Source organism: Python bivittatus, unplaced genomic scaffold (genome assembly GCF_059951505.1).
Source record: "Python bivittatus isolate LINGU-HERP-01145 unplaced genomic scaffold, Pbiv_v1 ctg000610_np1212, whole genome shotgun sequence".
Classification (NCBI taxonomy): domain Eukaryota; kingdom Metazoa; phylum Chordata; class Lepidosauria; order Squamata; family Pythonidae; genus Python; species Python bivittatus.
The window spans coordinates 37,944,792-37,958,654 of record NW_028277088.1 but is presented as its reverse complement, the minus strand read 5'-3'; the positions used below and the strand labels follow the sequence as shown (position 1 = coordinate 37,958,654).

The 13,863-nt window shown below is 37.2% G+C and overlaps 1 protein-coding gene across 4 annotated transcripts in view; it reads right to left on the bottom strand.

Annotated features, from left to right (window-relative positions):
• Positions 1-4,866, bottom strand: part of RARB (retinoic acid receptor beta) — a 100,927-nt gene extending 96,061 nt beyond the window's left edge. The window contains exons 1-2 of one of the 4 annotated variants that reach the window (XM_025167094.2): positions 4,268-4,368; positions 3,914-4,107 (exon numbers count right to left, since the gene is read on the bottom strand). In XM_025167094.2, the coding sequence (XP_025022862.1) occupies positions 3,914-4,070 (157 nt within the window). In that variant the 5' untranslated portion in view covers positions 4,071-4,107; positions 4,268-4,368. Of the gene's footprint in view, positions 1-3,913 lie in introns of all 4 variants that reach the window. The other 3 variants (XM_007428952.4, XM_088150803.1, XM_025167096.2) reach the window with 3 other exon arrangements.
• Between the last annotated feature and the right edge of the window lie 8,997 nt (positions 4,867-13,863).

The following is a 13,863-nucleotide window of genomic DNA, read 5'->3' as shown; positions in this document are numbered from 1 at the left end:
TTCGCTCGTCTTACTAGCTGGACTATAATGATCTACCTCATAATACTGGGCTAAAATGTGGAAGTAATCTATGTCCAATAAGAATTTATTTATTTATTTATTTATCAAATTAATACACAGACCATCTCACTATACAAGTGACTGTAGGCGGAATGTAACTGAACTCCTGTTTATGAATAAACAATAAACCGAGCCTATCATACCTCCTGGAATTCAGGTATATTAACTTTAGCTCTTGATTTTTTTAGTTTTAAACAGAAGTTGGATCCTTCAAAGGAAAGCAAACATGTCACAGGGAAACTCAAGAAAGTCAGATTTCACTGTTTTTCAAAGTGTCTTAAATTAGTTTGGATTATAATAAATAATAAATGAGCAAGTGTCTTTTACACCAATTTGCAGCAAATAAAAGCTTCTTAGTAATCATAGAAGGAATTTGTTAGAAACTTTAAGTAAACCTACATAACAATGAACCTTGTCTTTGGCTGAAATGCAGAACCACCAACAGCACCTGCTGCAATTCAATACGTAGGAATGTAGATGTCGTATCATATACTTAAATATGTTTGTTTTTATATTCTGACTAGAGATATGAAAAATAATCAAACACTGAATTTTCTCTTAGGACAGCTATTTGTGAACTTTATAAAGCTGAATACTGCAAGAATTCAGTTGGTCCTAAATATTATTAACAGTCAATATTTTAGCAATGTCATGCATAATTGCAGATTTTCTTCAGAGATTTTATGCAGACCTGTAAGCTATTATCCTGTAAACTTAATTTGTGTAAACTGACATTTTTAAGTCCCATACATTCTACTGGGAAAAAGATCAAAGTTGTAATCCTAAACACACATAAGGATTAAATCTCACTGAACAAAGTGAGGCTTACTTCTGAATAAACAAGATTATGTTGTTACTCTGCAATCCTCTGCAGTTTCCTAAAAGTAAGTCCCATTTAATCTTACTGGGCTTACTTCTGAGTAGAGATGCACAGGACTTTGTTATTACACATGTGCTTCATTATCTTATTTAAGGAAAAACTAACACTGATACTATTACACTATTTTCTCTCAAAACAATGACAAAATACATAAGGGGCATTCTAAAAACAGGTACTATCTATTGAAAATCTGGTTTATCACCGCCTTCCTTATAAAGAATCATAAAAAGTCCGAAATAATTCTGTTCTCAGACACTTATATTTTGCCTCATTTTTAAAATCAGATGGCAGTGAATCTGTTTCTACTTCAATAATGAGCTGAAACATACACAAAAGTTCTACTTAAGCCCTTTACACTTTCACATAACTGTTTTATGCATTTTGCTATAGGAAAAATAAAGTAGGTTATTTGTGAATTCTTGACTCAAAGATTGTTCATTTCACTTTGGCATATTGACTCTAACATTTTAAGATGAGAAGAACTTACTGATAATATTTTAAACTCTAGTCAATCAGAGTTTTGTTTTCTTCCAGACAAGAGTCACACTTTAGCACATTTGAGAACAATACACAAAAAGTACATGTGCGTATGCACACACACATATAAATACACACACACATAAAACAAACAGGATTTTAACATTGGTAACCCAAACCTTAAACACATATGATTTTAGGGGATATAAAATATGTACTGTATTACTCTAGGTGCAACATTTCAATGATTTGGATGTTTGCATCTCAGAGAACTGTGAATACTTTCCTGGGTGTTTCTGCACTAATTATTGAACCAACATAATTGCTGTTATCATCTACTTATGTTAAACTTCTAGTATCGGTGCATTACAATTGTGGAATAAATCAACTATTGCAACAACATAATGTTTACAGCCAAACCAAAATAGGTTTGACTGTCCCTTTTTTCACGTCTTACAAAATGGTTCTTATCTCAACAGTTTACTCAAAACTGCAGAGTTTGTCAGAACAGAAGTGACAAATATTTACAACTGGAGTTACTCAGTACTATAGAAAGCATATTTTTATAATTATAAATAGCAGGTTAAGTATCAGAATAAAATTAAACACATTGCAGGATACTACAATTACCATAATACCACTAATTAAAAATCACAATTTGCGTACTGAAAAATTATTTCAATCTGATTTTAAAGCTCACTAGCTTTATGTTTATCTGTAGCTGTTACAAAATTGTGAAAGTATATTCTGAAACCATTTTGTTGTACCTTGGTGTATGCTGGTTAACATATCCTTGATTAGTTTCCATCCTACTATAACCGACCTGCATTTCTTAGTACTACCAGCCTTGATCAAATGGCATATTTAGCACTTGCAACTCACCGGTATATGACATTTAAAAAAAAAACATGGTTCCATTTCATAGCAATCTACTGTATAAGTCTTGTAATGTTTTTTTCTAGGAGATTGACACTGGAAAAGATCTTGTTCTCCTAGGCAACTCTTAAGATTTAAACTTTTATACGTTGATTATAACTAAACTATACTTTATAAAATTCTTGCTAAAAAAAGAACACAAGTACCAAAGGTATGCTGACAGGCTTCAACAAAAAATTTTCTTAGTCAGCAATACTGAATTAATACAGCCTATATACCTTCCCTCCCTAGTATGGAAAAAGTTGAAAAATACCTGCACTATTATAATTGCCTGTTGATTTTATACTTGTTTTTAACTTTGTTCCTGAAACATTCTCAAAATTTGATCCCAGAGACTCATTTTCCAAGTTCTGTTTGCTTTTGTGGTTACTAATGATGACTTAATCGCAATGAAAATACTTTTGATTGTGGCGTTTGTTACCATAAAGCTCACATTACACGTATGAAAAAAAAGGTCACATTTACTTTTCTTTCTTTGCAGATTGCAGATTTTAAAGAAACTCGTGTATTTTGAAGCAACCGAGAAGCCTATGAACCACATCAATATCAACTATACTCTCTAGTTAATGCTCCACTGAAGTGTCAAAGACCATGTTAAAACAATTTGATAGATAGTCATCATTTATCCAAATCAGCGTCAAAGCAATGAAGCATCCTTCGAGGATCCCCACCCCCCATGCAGACAGCCTAGTGCTGGAACTTTGGCATTGCTCCTTCTTTCTCAAACTTTAAAGACTGCAAAAGCATGCCATGTTTTGACACCCATGTCCTCTACCACTAGGTGAAGACCTGATAATATAATAGGCATTTTAAAAGAATTTTGCAGGAGCAAAACTGTTGCCTTTCATGTACGGACTGAGCTTTTCACAGACCCAGAAAGTGCTGAGATAATTGATGGCAAAACACAAGGGGTGTTCACAGTTAGTTTTCTAGCAAAAACAGGGACTTCTTAGAGCAACAAAGTAAAAAAAAAAAAAGAGAAAAAAAGGTGGCAGCAGGGTCAGTGCAAAGAAATACTGCTGTTTCTTTCTTTTTCTTTTTTCTTGGTCAGAGAAAGAGAAACATTTACTGAAGCCCTTAACTTTGCATTTTGCCTGCCCTAACTGAGGAAGCCACTTTGCAAAACACCCCATCATTTTAGATGCTAAAATGCACCTGGATATAATATAAAATTGATTTTTTGTTAAAAAAAAAAAAAAAAGCATAAGAAAAACAAGTAAACATACAGATAGGGAAATACCATTTCATGTATACTGGTATTTTATTTAATCAAAAGCATGATTGCACTTTCATCCAATGACCAGACTGTTTAAATATACTAGAGGAACAATAAAGAAGGTTGGAAGGTGCAACATGCTTAAAATTGGGTCTTTTTTAAAAGTGCAAAGCTCTTGGGTGCATGCATGCACATACACCTGTATGAAAATCTATTTTGGGAAATACACCTTGTTTTAATCTTTCCTGTTCTCCTTCGGGTAGCATTTTCCTCCTGTTTATGGCATGCAAATATTTTTTAAAAAATGAGAGCAAATAAGGGAAAAAAACAATAGCGGGACCTACATTGAGCACTGTGCCGGTGCTGCCACTCTGTTTGTGCCAATCCAGTGAAGCAGGCTTTCAGAGCCTTCTCCTGGAGCATGCAGGAAGATGGACTTGCTGTGTAGAAATCCAGCATTTGACCGGGGCTGACTGCTAGGACATCCATGCAGTCAAACATGATCCCCTCTCCAGTACGTCTGCAAAAGTGCCTTCCTCTAGGTGTGGGGAAAAATGACATATAAAAGTACATCCAACTCCATCAAACTCTGCCCCTTTTTTGGCACGTAAGCTGTTGGTCTTTTTCCCAGACCAGAATCATGAATTATGACAGACAACACAGCTAAAAGCCTGTAATTGATCCAAATGATCATTTACCATTTTCCAGGCTGTTCAGCCAATCCAGCCGAATAAAGGGGGGGGGACATGCAGCCTTCCAAGTTCCACTTCCATTAATTTGTGCCCCCAAATCTTTGAGAAGCCTTCGAGCCACTTTGTCTTGTCGTGAAGTGATGGTATTTTTTTGTTCCCCGTGCAGCCTTGAAGTTTTGCCGACGAAACAGGCTTCGATAGCCGTTCGAGATCCCCCTTTGCTGCGGAATAGATCCTTCTGCCTTCGAACGGCTCACTTCCTACTACTTGTGTCACACAGAATGAAAGATTGAATTGCTTAATATATGCGAGTGAACTTTCTATGAACCCTTCCCAAGCTGCTAACCTTCAAATGACCCAACCCGTCTGACATCACCAACTCCCAGGATTCTCACACAGCTTAAAAACTCCCAACAGCCTTGCAGAATAAAGCAGAGAAGACGGGGTAGCCCGCAAGCGCGCGCGCGCTCGCTCCCGCGCTGGAGCAACTTCCTTTAAAACCAAAAACAAAGCCTTAAAAATGGAAGAATATAAAACAGAAGAGATGCCTTAGGCTTCTAAGCAGCAAAGCTCTCTTTTGCAAAAATTCCTTTCCCCAGCTCTTTTCCTACAAAGGCACCGTGCCCTCTCTCCTAGCGAAACCGTTTTACGTGCTCGGTTCTATCCAGAGGAGAAAACAAGATGCCATGGTGCGTTTACCCCATTGCCAAGGTAGAGATCATTTTCCTGGCTGATAACAGAGAAAACAAAACAGTGGCCAGAAGAGAGTTAAAGGATCATATGCCGTGGAGAGAGAGCATTCACAAAGCACTGGGATTCTGCTTAGAGGAATTAGAAGCATCTCTCGATGTAGCTCTTGCTGCTCCAGGTTACTCTGCTTTTGTTACATGTGGAACCAGCAGCACACAGTGAAGGAGATCCCTTTGCCCAATTGGCATATGGCACTATGCTGACAGTGGTGTCTTTCTTCCCCCTGTGAAAATTCTTGCACAACAGACCCACCCTACCCCCTTCACGAAAGCACTTGGCAATTCTTTGCCAGTCTCTATATTAAAAGATCTGCAGAGAAAACCAGTCTGCTGTAGTGGTTAAGGCATTAGGCTAGAAACCGGGAGACTCTGAGTTCTAGTCCCGCTTTAGGTACAAAGCCAGCCGGTCACTCTCTCAGCCCTAGGAAGCAGGCAATGGCAAATCACTTCCAAAAAACCTTGCCAAGAAAACTGCAGAAACTAGTCGAGGCATTTGCCAGGAGTCAACACTGACTCAAAGGCACAATGAAATAAAACTTAGCAGAGCCCCGTTGCTGAAATTACCATCAAGTAAAAATGCAAATGAACCCATGGAGGCAGAAGCACAGATTTCTAAGATAACTATAAATTCGATTTCTTATCTGAACCTTTTAAAACAACCATCCATCATGTTTTTATCAATTTACATTAAACTGCAGGTAAGGTTATTTTGTGCTGGCTAGCAATTCCTTGTGAGACATTTTCACAATTTATACTTTTCCTCATCTGCCATTAACCAACGTAGTGACTTCATGTAGGCAGAATGCATAATAATTTTTCCACAGTTGGTATCAACGTAGTAGAAGTACTATAATAAATACATGAAACATATGCAGTGCATTTGCTGTGCTGACACACGCATTATGAGTGGAAATGCTCTTAACTTCTAGAACAGCAAAAGTAAGGGAGAAAAGAAATGACATTTTGCAACATCTTCAATATCAGTAAATGGCAGAAATCATACTAGCTGAAAAATATTTCTTCTTGCTGTGGCTAAAAAGTACAGTGTTTTAAGCACAGATGAATCTACTCACAATGACTGCCCACCAGGGCTCCAATTTCAGTATCACAAAGAATAGTATTTTTTTCTAGAGCTGTAGAACTACCCACAAAGAGAAGTATATAATTAGGGATCCAGTGAATTTGAAACAAGTACCAGTGAGTGCCACATGTTTTTAAATATCATTCTTTTCCTTACATTTCAAACATGTTTTTAAAAACAATATTCCAAAAAAATTGGAAACATTTGGTTTTTAAAATTTTGGATCTGTTTTTCCATAGTGTAGGAGTATATGTGAATATTAATGCATGGATGAATGGATTTTCTACACAACCTTCCCTAATATAAACTTCATTAACCACGACAAAGCCTTAGCAGGCTTTCTCAATATAACTTTCTTGCCAATATGCAAATATACATGTAACTTAACAAGCTTAATGCTGTTTTAACAAATGTCTGCAAAGACTGGTGCACTCCATTCATTGCTGATGTCTGTGTGACTATGGTGGACCATACATTTTAATATCCAAGAAATATTATACATTTTTAGATATTCAATAAATATTTTACATTCTGGAATATATCTTACTTAGCACCACCCAGCCATAGGAAAGCTTTCTCCTTTGCCTGATGCAGTTTTGGATGGTAAATATAAAAACCTAGCCTTGGCTGAAAGGCTCTGCCTCTGAGATTCTGGACAGGTGGAAACCATGGAACACGTACATCTCATTGCTCCTTTTACAGAGACATTTGAAACAGACTTACCCTCTGTCTGATCAGCAGATATCCTGATCAATTGGATTCGGCCTAAGCCCAAATGCCACTTAAAGGTGAAATGCTGTTTATTACAGAACACGTGGCTAGGTTTTGCATAGCAGCATGTAAGATCTGCCAGACTTTGACAGCTCAAGTTCCTGCTACATAATTTTACATCTTATCACATTTTATGTAATTTTAGATATTATCACATTTTGTGTAATTTTAGATATCACATTTTGTGTAATTTTAGATAATATCAGATTTATATTTATAGGCTATATAAATGTGACATATAAATAAGTAAATACATAAATAGCTTAGACATAGATTGCTTCTTTTGGATTTCATTCATGGGTCCCAGTCAGGCTGTTTTATAGCTGTATTTTAATTTTTTATTTACTGGTTTCTTATGCTAGACCGTTCTATAGGTGCTTACAGATCATTTAAGGACCCATTTCTTGTACTGGTCTGAGACGACAATAAAATGACTGGTTGATTGATTGACTACTTGGTGGATGGAGAAAAAAACTCTTACATTGTTTCACTACATGCTTATGCAATTTGATGAAAGAGAGTTTGCTTTTCAAAATAACCTTCAAAGGGAAGAGGATTGCAGTGAAATTCTGGTGCTTCACCGATTAAATAAATTCAAGGATTGTTCTTGAATTTATTTAGCTACAGGGTGGCGGGGGGAGGAGAATCTCCTGATTTTCATTAATACAACCCTCTTTCTAGCAGTTTGCACCTCCCTACCTTCTCATCCTTCTATAACACCATAAGGGAAAACCTCATGACAAAATACTTTCTACTGGCTGTTTCATATTGCAAAACATGAGCCACCAGAAGAGCCTCTGAATGATATGAAGATGTGTAACAGAAAACGTTGTACACATAGCATCTCCTGTCACCTCTAACAATAGTCTCAAAAGTCAGCACCAAGAAAAATGTGGAATTGTTAAGCATTCTGCAAATACTGTAGGTAGAAAAACAGAAACCCATTTTACAGAGGAAGAAAACTTTTGAGAAACTGCAGGCAACTTTAGCACAACGTCAATCTTAACAGAGACACCAGTGGGAGAAACACGCTGAAATTAGAGCTTTCCAAGTGAGGCAATAAGTTGAACACCATCCCATCAACAACATACGGGTTCTTGTTCCTCTTCTGCAACATATTGCAAAGAGGGGAATGGACATGACTAATATCACCACTGCTTTACTAGTCAGAGTTTTTTTTATTTGATTTATACTTCCCTTCACAGGTTTAAAATAGTTAACATGGTGATCTCCCTTCATTTTATCCTCACAGCAGCAGTCCTGTGGGGTAGGTTTTCAGAAAGAGCATGTGAAGCTGGCCCAAAGTCCCCCAGTGCGTTTCCATGGCTAGAGTGGGCATAAATCTGGGTCTCCCCAGTACATGTGCAACACTTAATGGTCATACCACATTGGCTCTCTATTTTAAAATGGAAATTTGAATCCCAAGAGACATGGGGTAAAATCCTTGTTGAGACATAAAGCCCTACTGTGTGAGCTTAGTTTATTTTACTCTCTCAGCCTAGCCTCGGCTTAGTAGGTGTGGGAACTAGTGTGAAGTTAAAAATAGGTGTGTGCGAGTGTGGGTGCCTCCTGTAAGCTATTTTGAAATCCTGGGGAAAATGTAGGATAAAAATGCAACAAATCCCCCCCAAGTCATTTACAATGCAAATGCTGCTTATTTATGATTCAGTGTATTCATCTAATACACAATCTGAAACTCCAGATTGCAATCTGAAACTCCAGAACTGCATGACTTGGTCGCGCTTTTTTTGTGGCTCCAGGAACCCCTTCCAATGATAATTCCTAAAAATCAGCAGAATGTTTACCTATCATTTAGAGGGTGAAAAAAATCAATATAGCATAATTCCTAAGGTTTAACACAATTAAAAGCTAGCCATATCACTGGTGTGCCCTCTGCAGCCTTCTGCCATTCCAGTAAGTGTTAAGAGTGGCCCCTGCTATCGAAAGGTAGCCCAACTCTGATTTAGTGGGCTTAGAGCCGCCTTTCACTCTGCACTGTTTTCCCTCATAAGCCAATTAGACATTTACCTGAATGCATCAAGAGCAAAGTGAAGAAAGAATCAGACCGTTCCCATAGCCCTGCCTTCTCATCAACTTCCCTTGGAGAGGTCTCAAAGGAAATTGTGCTTGAACACGATTGCAACTGTCAGTTTGATCCAGGATTCTGCTTTTTTCTGGCTCCAGATCAAAACTATATTAAAAGTAATGTATGCTTGCAGATACTGAATTGTTTGCCTCAAAAACAGTAGCTTGGCTTCTCTACGGTGTGAAACTGCAGCCCTATATGAACTTTCACTTGTATGAAGGAATGCCATCACACTGAGACCCATTGTTTCTACACCAAGATGTTTCCCTAATGCCACACTCAGTCTGGAGACTGGGCTACCTAACAGAAACTAGAGCTTTGCAATTAATTATATCTTAATGCCTCAAAATCAGTCTAATTCCTATAATGGTCCTGTCCTTTTTAGCAAGGGATCTCTTGCAATCTAAAAGATGCAGAACTGTATCTAGCAAGCTGCTTCATTTGGGTATGTTGCCCCATTTCCTTCTAACCATGAGGTTTAGGAGACTGGAAGATATAGAATTCCAGAACAACCTTGCAATCCCAAGGCTATACCGCCTTTATAACAAATGAATGAAACTGCAACTCACACATGTTATCCTATTCCAAATATTGCTGGACCTTCTCTAGAGCAAGTTTCAGTGCCCTTCCCTCTGCTGTCATGGATGGTAGATATGATCAGATACCCCTTTTGCACAGAAGATGCTCCTGTGCCTTAAGAAAACTGAAATATTAAAACATGTCTTTCTGAGGTACAGATTTTACAAAGAATTGTGCTCCCAACTAATACGGCCTTTAACAGATAGACTGCCTGGCTGTTCTGGCCAATGGTATTTAGAGTGTCTCCTAAAAGGTAAGTGCTCTGCAGTTGCTAAATTCTGTGCCTGAGCCATAAGCCTTTGCTCTGTTCAGAACCAATGAAAGAAGTAGGTTTTCGTGTAATAATGAGATTATATTCAGTTGTTTTAACTTTTATGATCTGGTCTTGGACTGCAATAAAATGTTCATTCATTCAAATAAATGTGAGTACAGTTCCCTTTCATGCTTCATTCTTTCGGCATTTTGAGCTGTCCACAAGGTTTATATAAATTACACTTGTGGGATATTTTCTTGACTATTATCTGTTAATGTTCTTATGAGAGTGTTTGAGAATCTATACTCACTGACCTATTTTCTGTGAAGTTCTCATAGATCCAGGAAGTCATTATAGGATGGACTCTGATCTTTTAGACACCCTTGCAAAATTGTTTTGCCAACTGATCCAGTCAAATATATTCTTCTAATATTGATGGTGTCCAGGGATACCAATCTGCATCAAACAAGGTATATTACTGTGAAAGTAATTTCACCCCTCTCCTTCCATATATCATATAAAGTACTGTGCAAAGGTTTTAGGCAGGTGTGAAAAAATGCTGTAAAGTAAGGATGCTTTCAAAAATATATATATTAATTGTTTATGTTTATCAATTTATAAAATGCAAAGTGAGCAAACAGAAGAAAAACCCAAATCAAATCAATATTTGGTGTGACCACCCTTTGCCTTCAAAACAGCATCAGTTCTTACATTTGCACACTTTGTACACTTGCACAAAGTCAGGGATCTTGTAGGATTAGAGACTTAACCAATTATACCAAGCAGGTGCTAATGATCATCAATTTCATATGTAGCTTGAAACATAGTCATTAACTGAAACAGAAACAGCTGTGTAGGCGGCTTAAAACTGGGTGAGGAACAGCCAAACTCTACTACTAAGGTGAGGTTGTGAAAGATAGTTTCATGTCACAGGTCATACACCATAGCAAGACTGAGCACAGCAACAAGACACAAGGTAGTTATACTGCACCAGCAAGGTCTCTCCCAGGCAAAAATTTGAAAGCAGGCTGGGGTTTCAAGATGTGCTGTTCAAGCTCTTTTGAAGAAGCACAAAGAAATGGGCAATGTTGAGGACTGTAGATGCAGTGGTTGGCCAAGGGAACTTAATGCAGCAGATGGAAGACACGTCATGCTTACTTCCCTTCGACATCGGAAGATGTCCAGCAGAGCCATCAGCACAGAAGTGGCGGAAACCAGTGGGACCCAGGTATACCCATCTACTGTCTGGAGAGGTCTGGCTAGAAGTGGTCTTCATGGAAGAATTGCTGCCAAAAAGCCATACCTCCGACATGGAAACAAGGCTAAGCGATTCAACTATGCATGAAAACATAGGAACTGGGGTGTAGAAAAATGGCAGCAAGTGCTATGGACTGCTGAGTCAAAATTTGAAATATTTGGTTGTAGCAGGAGGCAGTTCGTTTGCCAAAGGACTGGAGAGCAGTACAATAATGAGTGTCTGCAAGCAACAGTGAAGCATCGTGGAGGTTCCTTGCAAGTTTGGGGCTTCATTTCTGCAAATGGAGTTGGAGATTTGGTCAGCATCAATGGTGTCCTCAATGCTGAGAAATACAGGCAGATACTTATCCATCATGCCATACCCTCAGGGAGGAGTGTGATTGGCCCAAATTTATTCTGCAGCAGGACAACGACCCCAAACATACAGCCAATGTCATTAAGAAATATCTTCAGCGTAAAGAAGAACAAGGAGTCCTGGAAGTGATGGTTTGGCCCCCACAGAGCCCTGATCTCAGTATCATCGAGTCTGTCTGGGGTTACATGAAGAGACAGAAGGATTTGAGGCAGCCTACATCCACAGGAGATCTGTGGTTAGTTCTCCAAGATGTTTGGAACAACCTACCTGCCAAGTTCCTTCAAAAACTGTGTGCAAGTGTACCTAGAAGAACTGATGCTGTTTTGAAGGCAAAGGGTGGTCACACCAAATATTGATTTGATTTGGGTTTTTCTTCTGTTCGCTCACTTTGCATTTTGTAAATTGATAAACATAAACAACTGCGATATATATTTTTGAAAGCATTCTTACTTTACAGCATTTTTTCACACCTGTCTAAAACTTTTGCACAGTACTGTATATTAAATAAAGTCTATTTCAATGAAGGAATGTGTGTGCATTAATGTTACCACAATTTTACTTACTGAGCAGCTTTGTCTGTCGATGTATCATTGAATCAGTAAAGATAAGTATTCCTTTTGTGTTAAGAGTATTTTTTTTTCCTTATACAATGGTGATCAGCTCTAACAGTTGAAAATTTTCACAAAAATATCCATCCTCCCATTGCCCAAGATGTCTGTGATTCATTAAAAGCTCAGTGACACTGCTTCCTCACTGGGGTTAACAAAACTTAAATATGAGAGGATTCAAAGAACATCTTTAAAAACTTCTTTGAAATTGATATTTCTAAATTGGAAACAAACGAAAGAAAAGAGAAAAAGGGAAAAGACACTGGAGAGAGAAAATTTTTTTAAAGTAATATAAACTTATTTAATAATACATAAACCTCTTTAAATACATGATATAAATAAAGAGTAGATTTAATTGTTTCTAGTCAGTCAACTGAATGCCATCTCCATATCTTTAAGTAATATGCTGTTGAGAAGCAAGTGCTGGATAAGTACAAATAATCCCCTAATACTGTACTGTTTTAATTCATACTTCATTTTTACTCTTCCAGAGTAGTCTCTTTTACTCTATGGTATCCACAAATTGCTGAGATTTCTTATATTTGTTATAAAGTACCTATTGATCATCACAAATATATTTATAGGACAGAAGGTCCTAGGTTCAGACCCAGATTTATCTAACAAAGGCTCCGGTCTGATATCCAGGAGGATATCAGTCAATGTGGACCAGCTTTTCTCCATTTAGTGTCCTCCATTGGCTGCCCTAGCTTGGTTGTGACAAAAATTGTAGTCTGGTATATCTGCAGGCCACAAGGTTGAGGGAAAGCTGTGTAAATAATAATGAGTTAGATAAACTGATGGCATGAGATCTTCCACAAGCAGACCAAATATTACAATCATGAATTTATTTTATTGGTCACTTTCATGAATTATTGTGGGCATGGTTTTGCCTTTCCCCTTTTTTTAACTTTAAAATTAAAGTGTATAGGGCAAATAGAAAACAAACCTAAATTTTATAGTCAATTCATAGCCCCAAAGCATAGAGAAAAATAGATGGACAGGTCAAGACAATCCATCTGTTATCATAACCAAAGAGATGTAGTTTTCTGTTTATAACACTTTATGATTGTTTAGCCTAAGATGAAATGATTCACTGAATGTTATCAACAAGCTTTCTGGTTGAACAGGGGCCTGATTCTTGATTTTCCCAACCAATCTTGTCCCCTTAATATACAGGTAGTCCCTGGGTTAAGAACGCCTGGGTTACAGATGACCCATAGTTAAGAATGGAGCCTGTTGTAGCAAAATTCGAGTTAAATACACAATGACTACACAATGGTTCGAGTTCATTACACAATACTACTTATACACTATTATACAATAATATTGTTCTGGCTTACATACAAATTCAACTTAACGACAGATCTTGGGAATGGAACTTGGGGACTATCTGTACCGTGCTAAGTGGTGAACAGTTCCAATAACATAACTAATTAAGAATAATTAATAATAAGCTATGTACGATGAACATCCAAATACAACAAGAACCAAAAGAATGCTGAAATAGTACCATTTTAATTTGCTTTCAAAAAACATGGAGGACTGCGACTGCATATACTTCCTATTTTGGTAAGGTGTTGTCCAATGTATCTTGGTGTTATTGTAATTCATACTTAATACACTTTGAATTGAAAAAGATCATTTTTAAAAATAATATATCTAAATTAGGTGGGTAGTTCACTATGTTTCATAATTAATTATGCCTAAGTTAATGCCTCCTCATTATTGAGCCCATGTGCAATTAACATACATTAATTCTTTAGATAATCCTGATGTTAATTATTAGTATTCTCATTTTTATAAATTAGTTAATTATCTAAGTTTAGCTTTGAAAATTATATTTGATTGAATACTCAAATATAC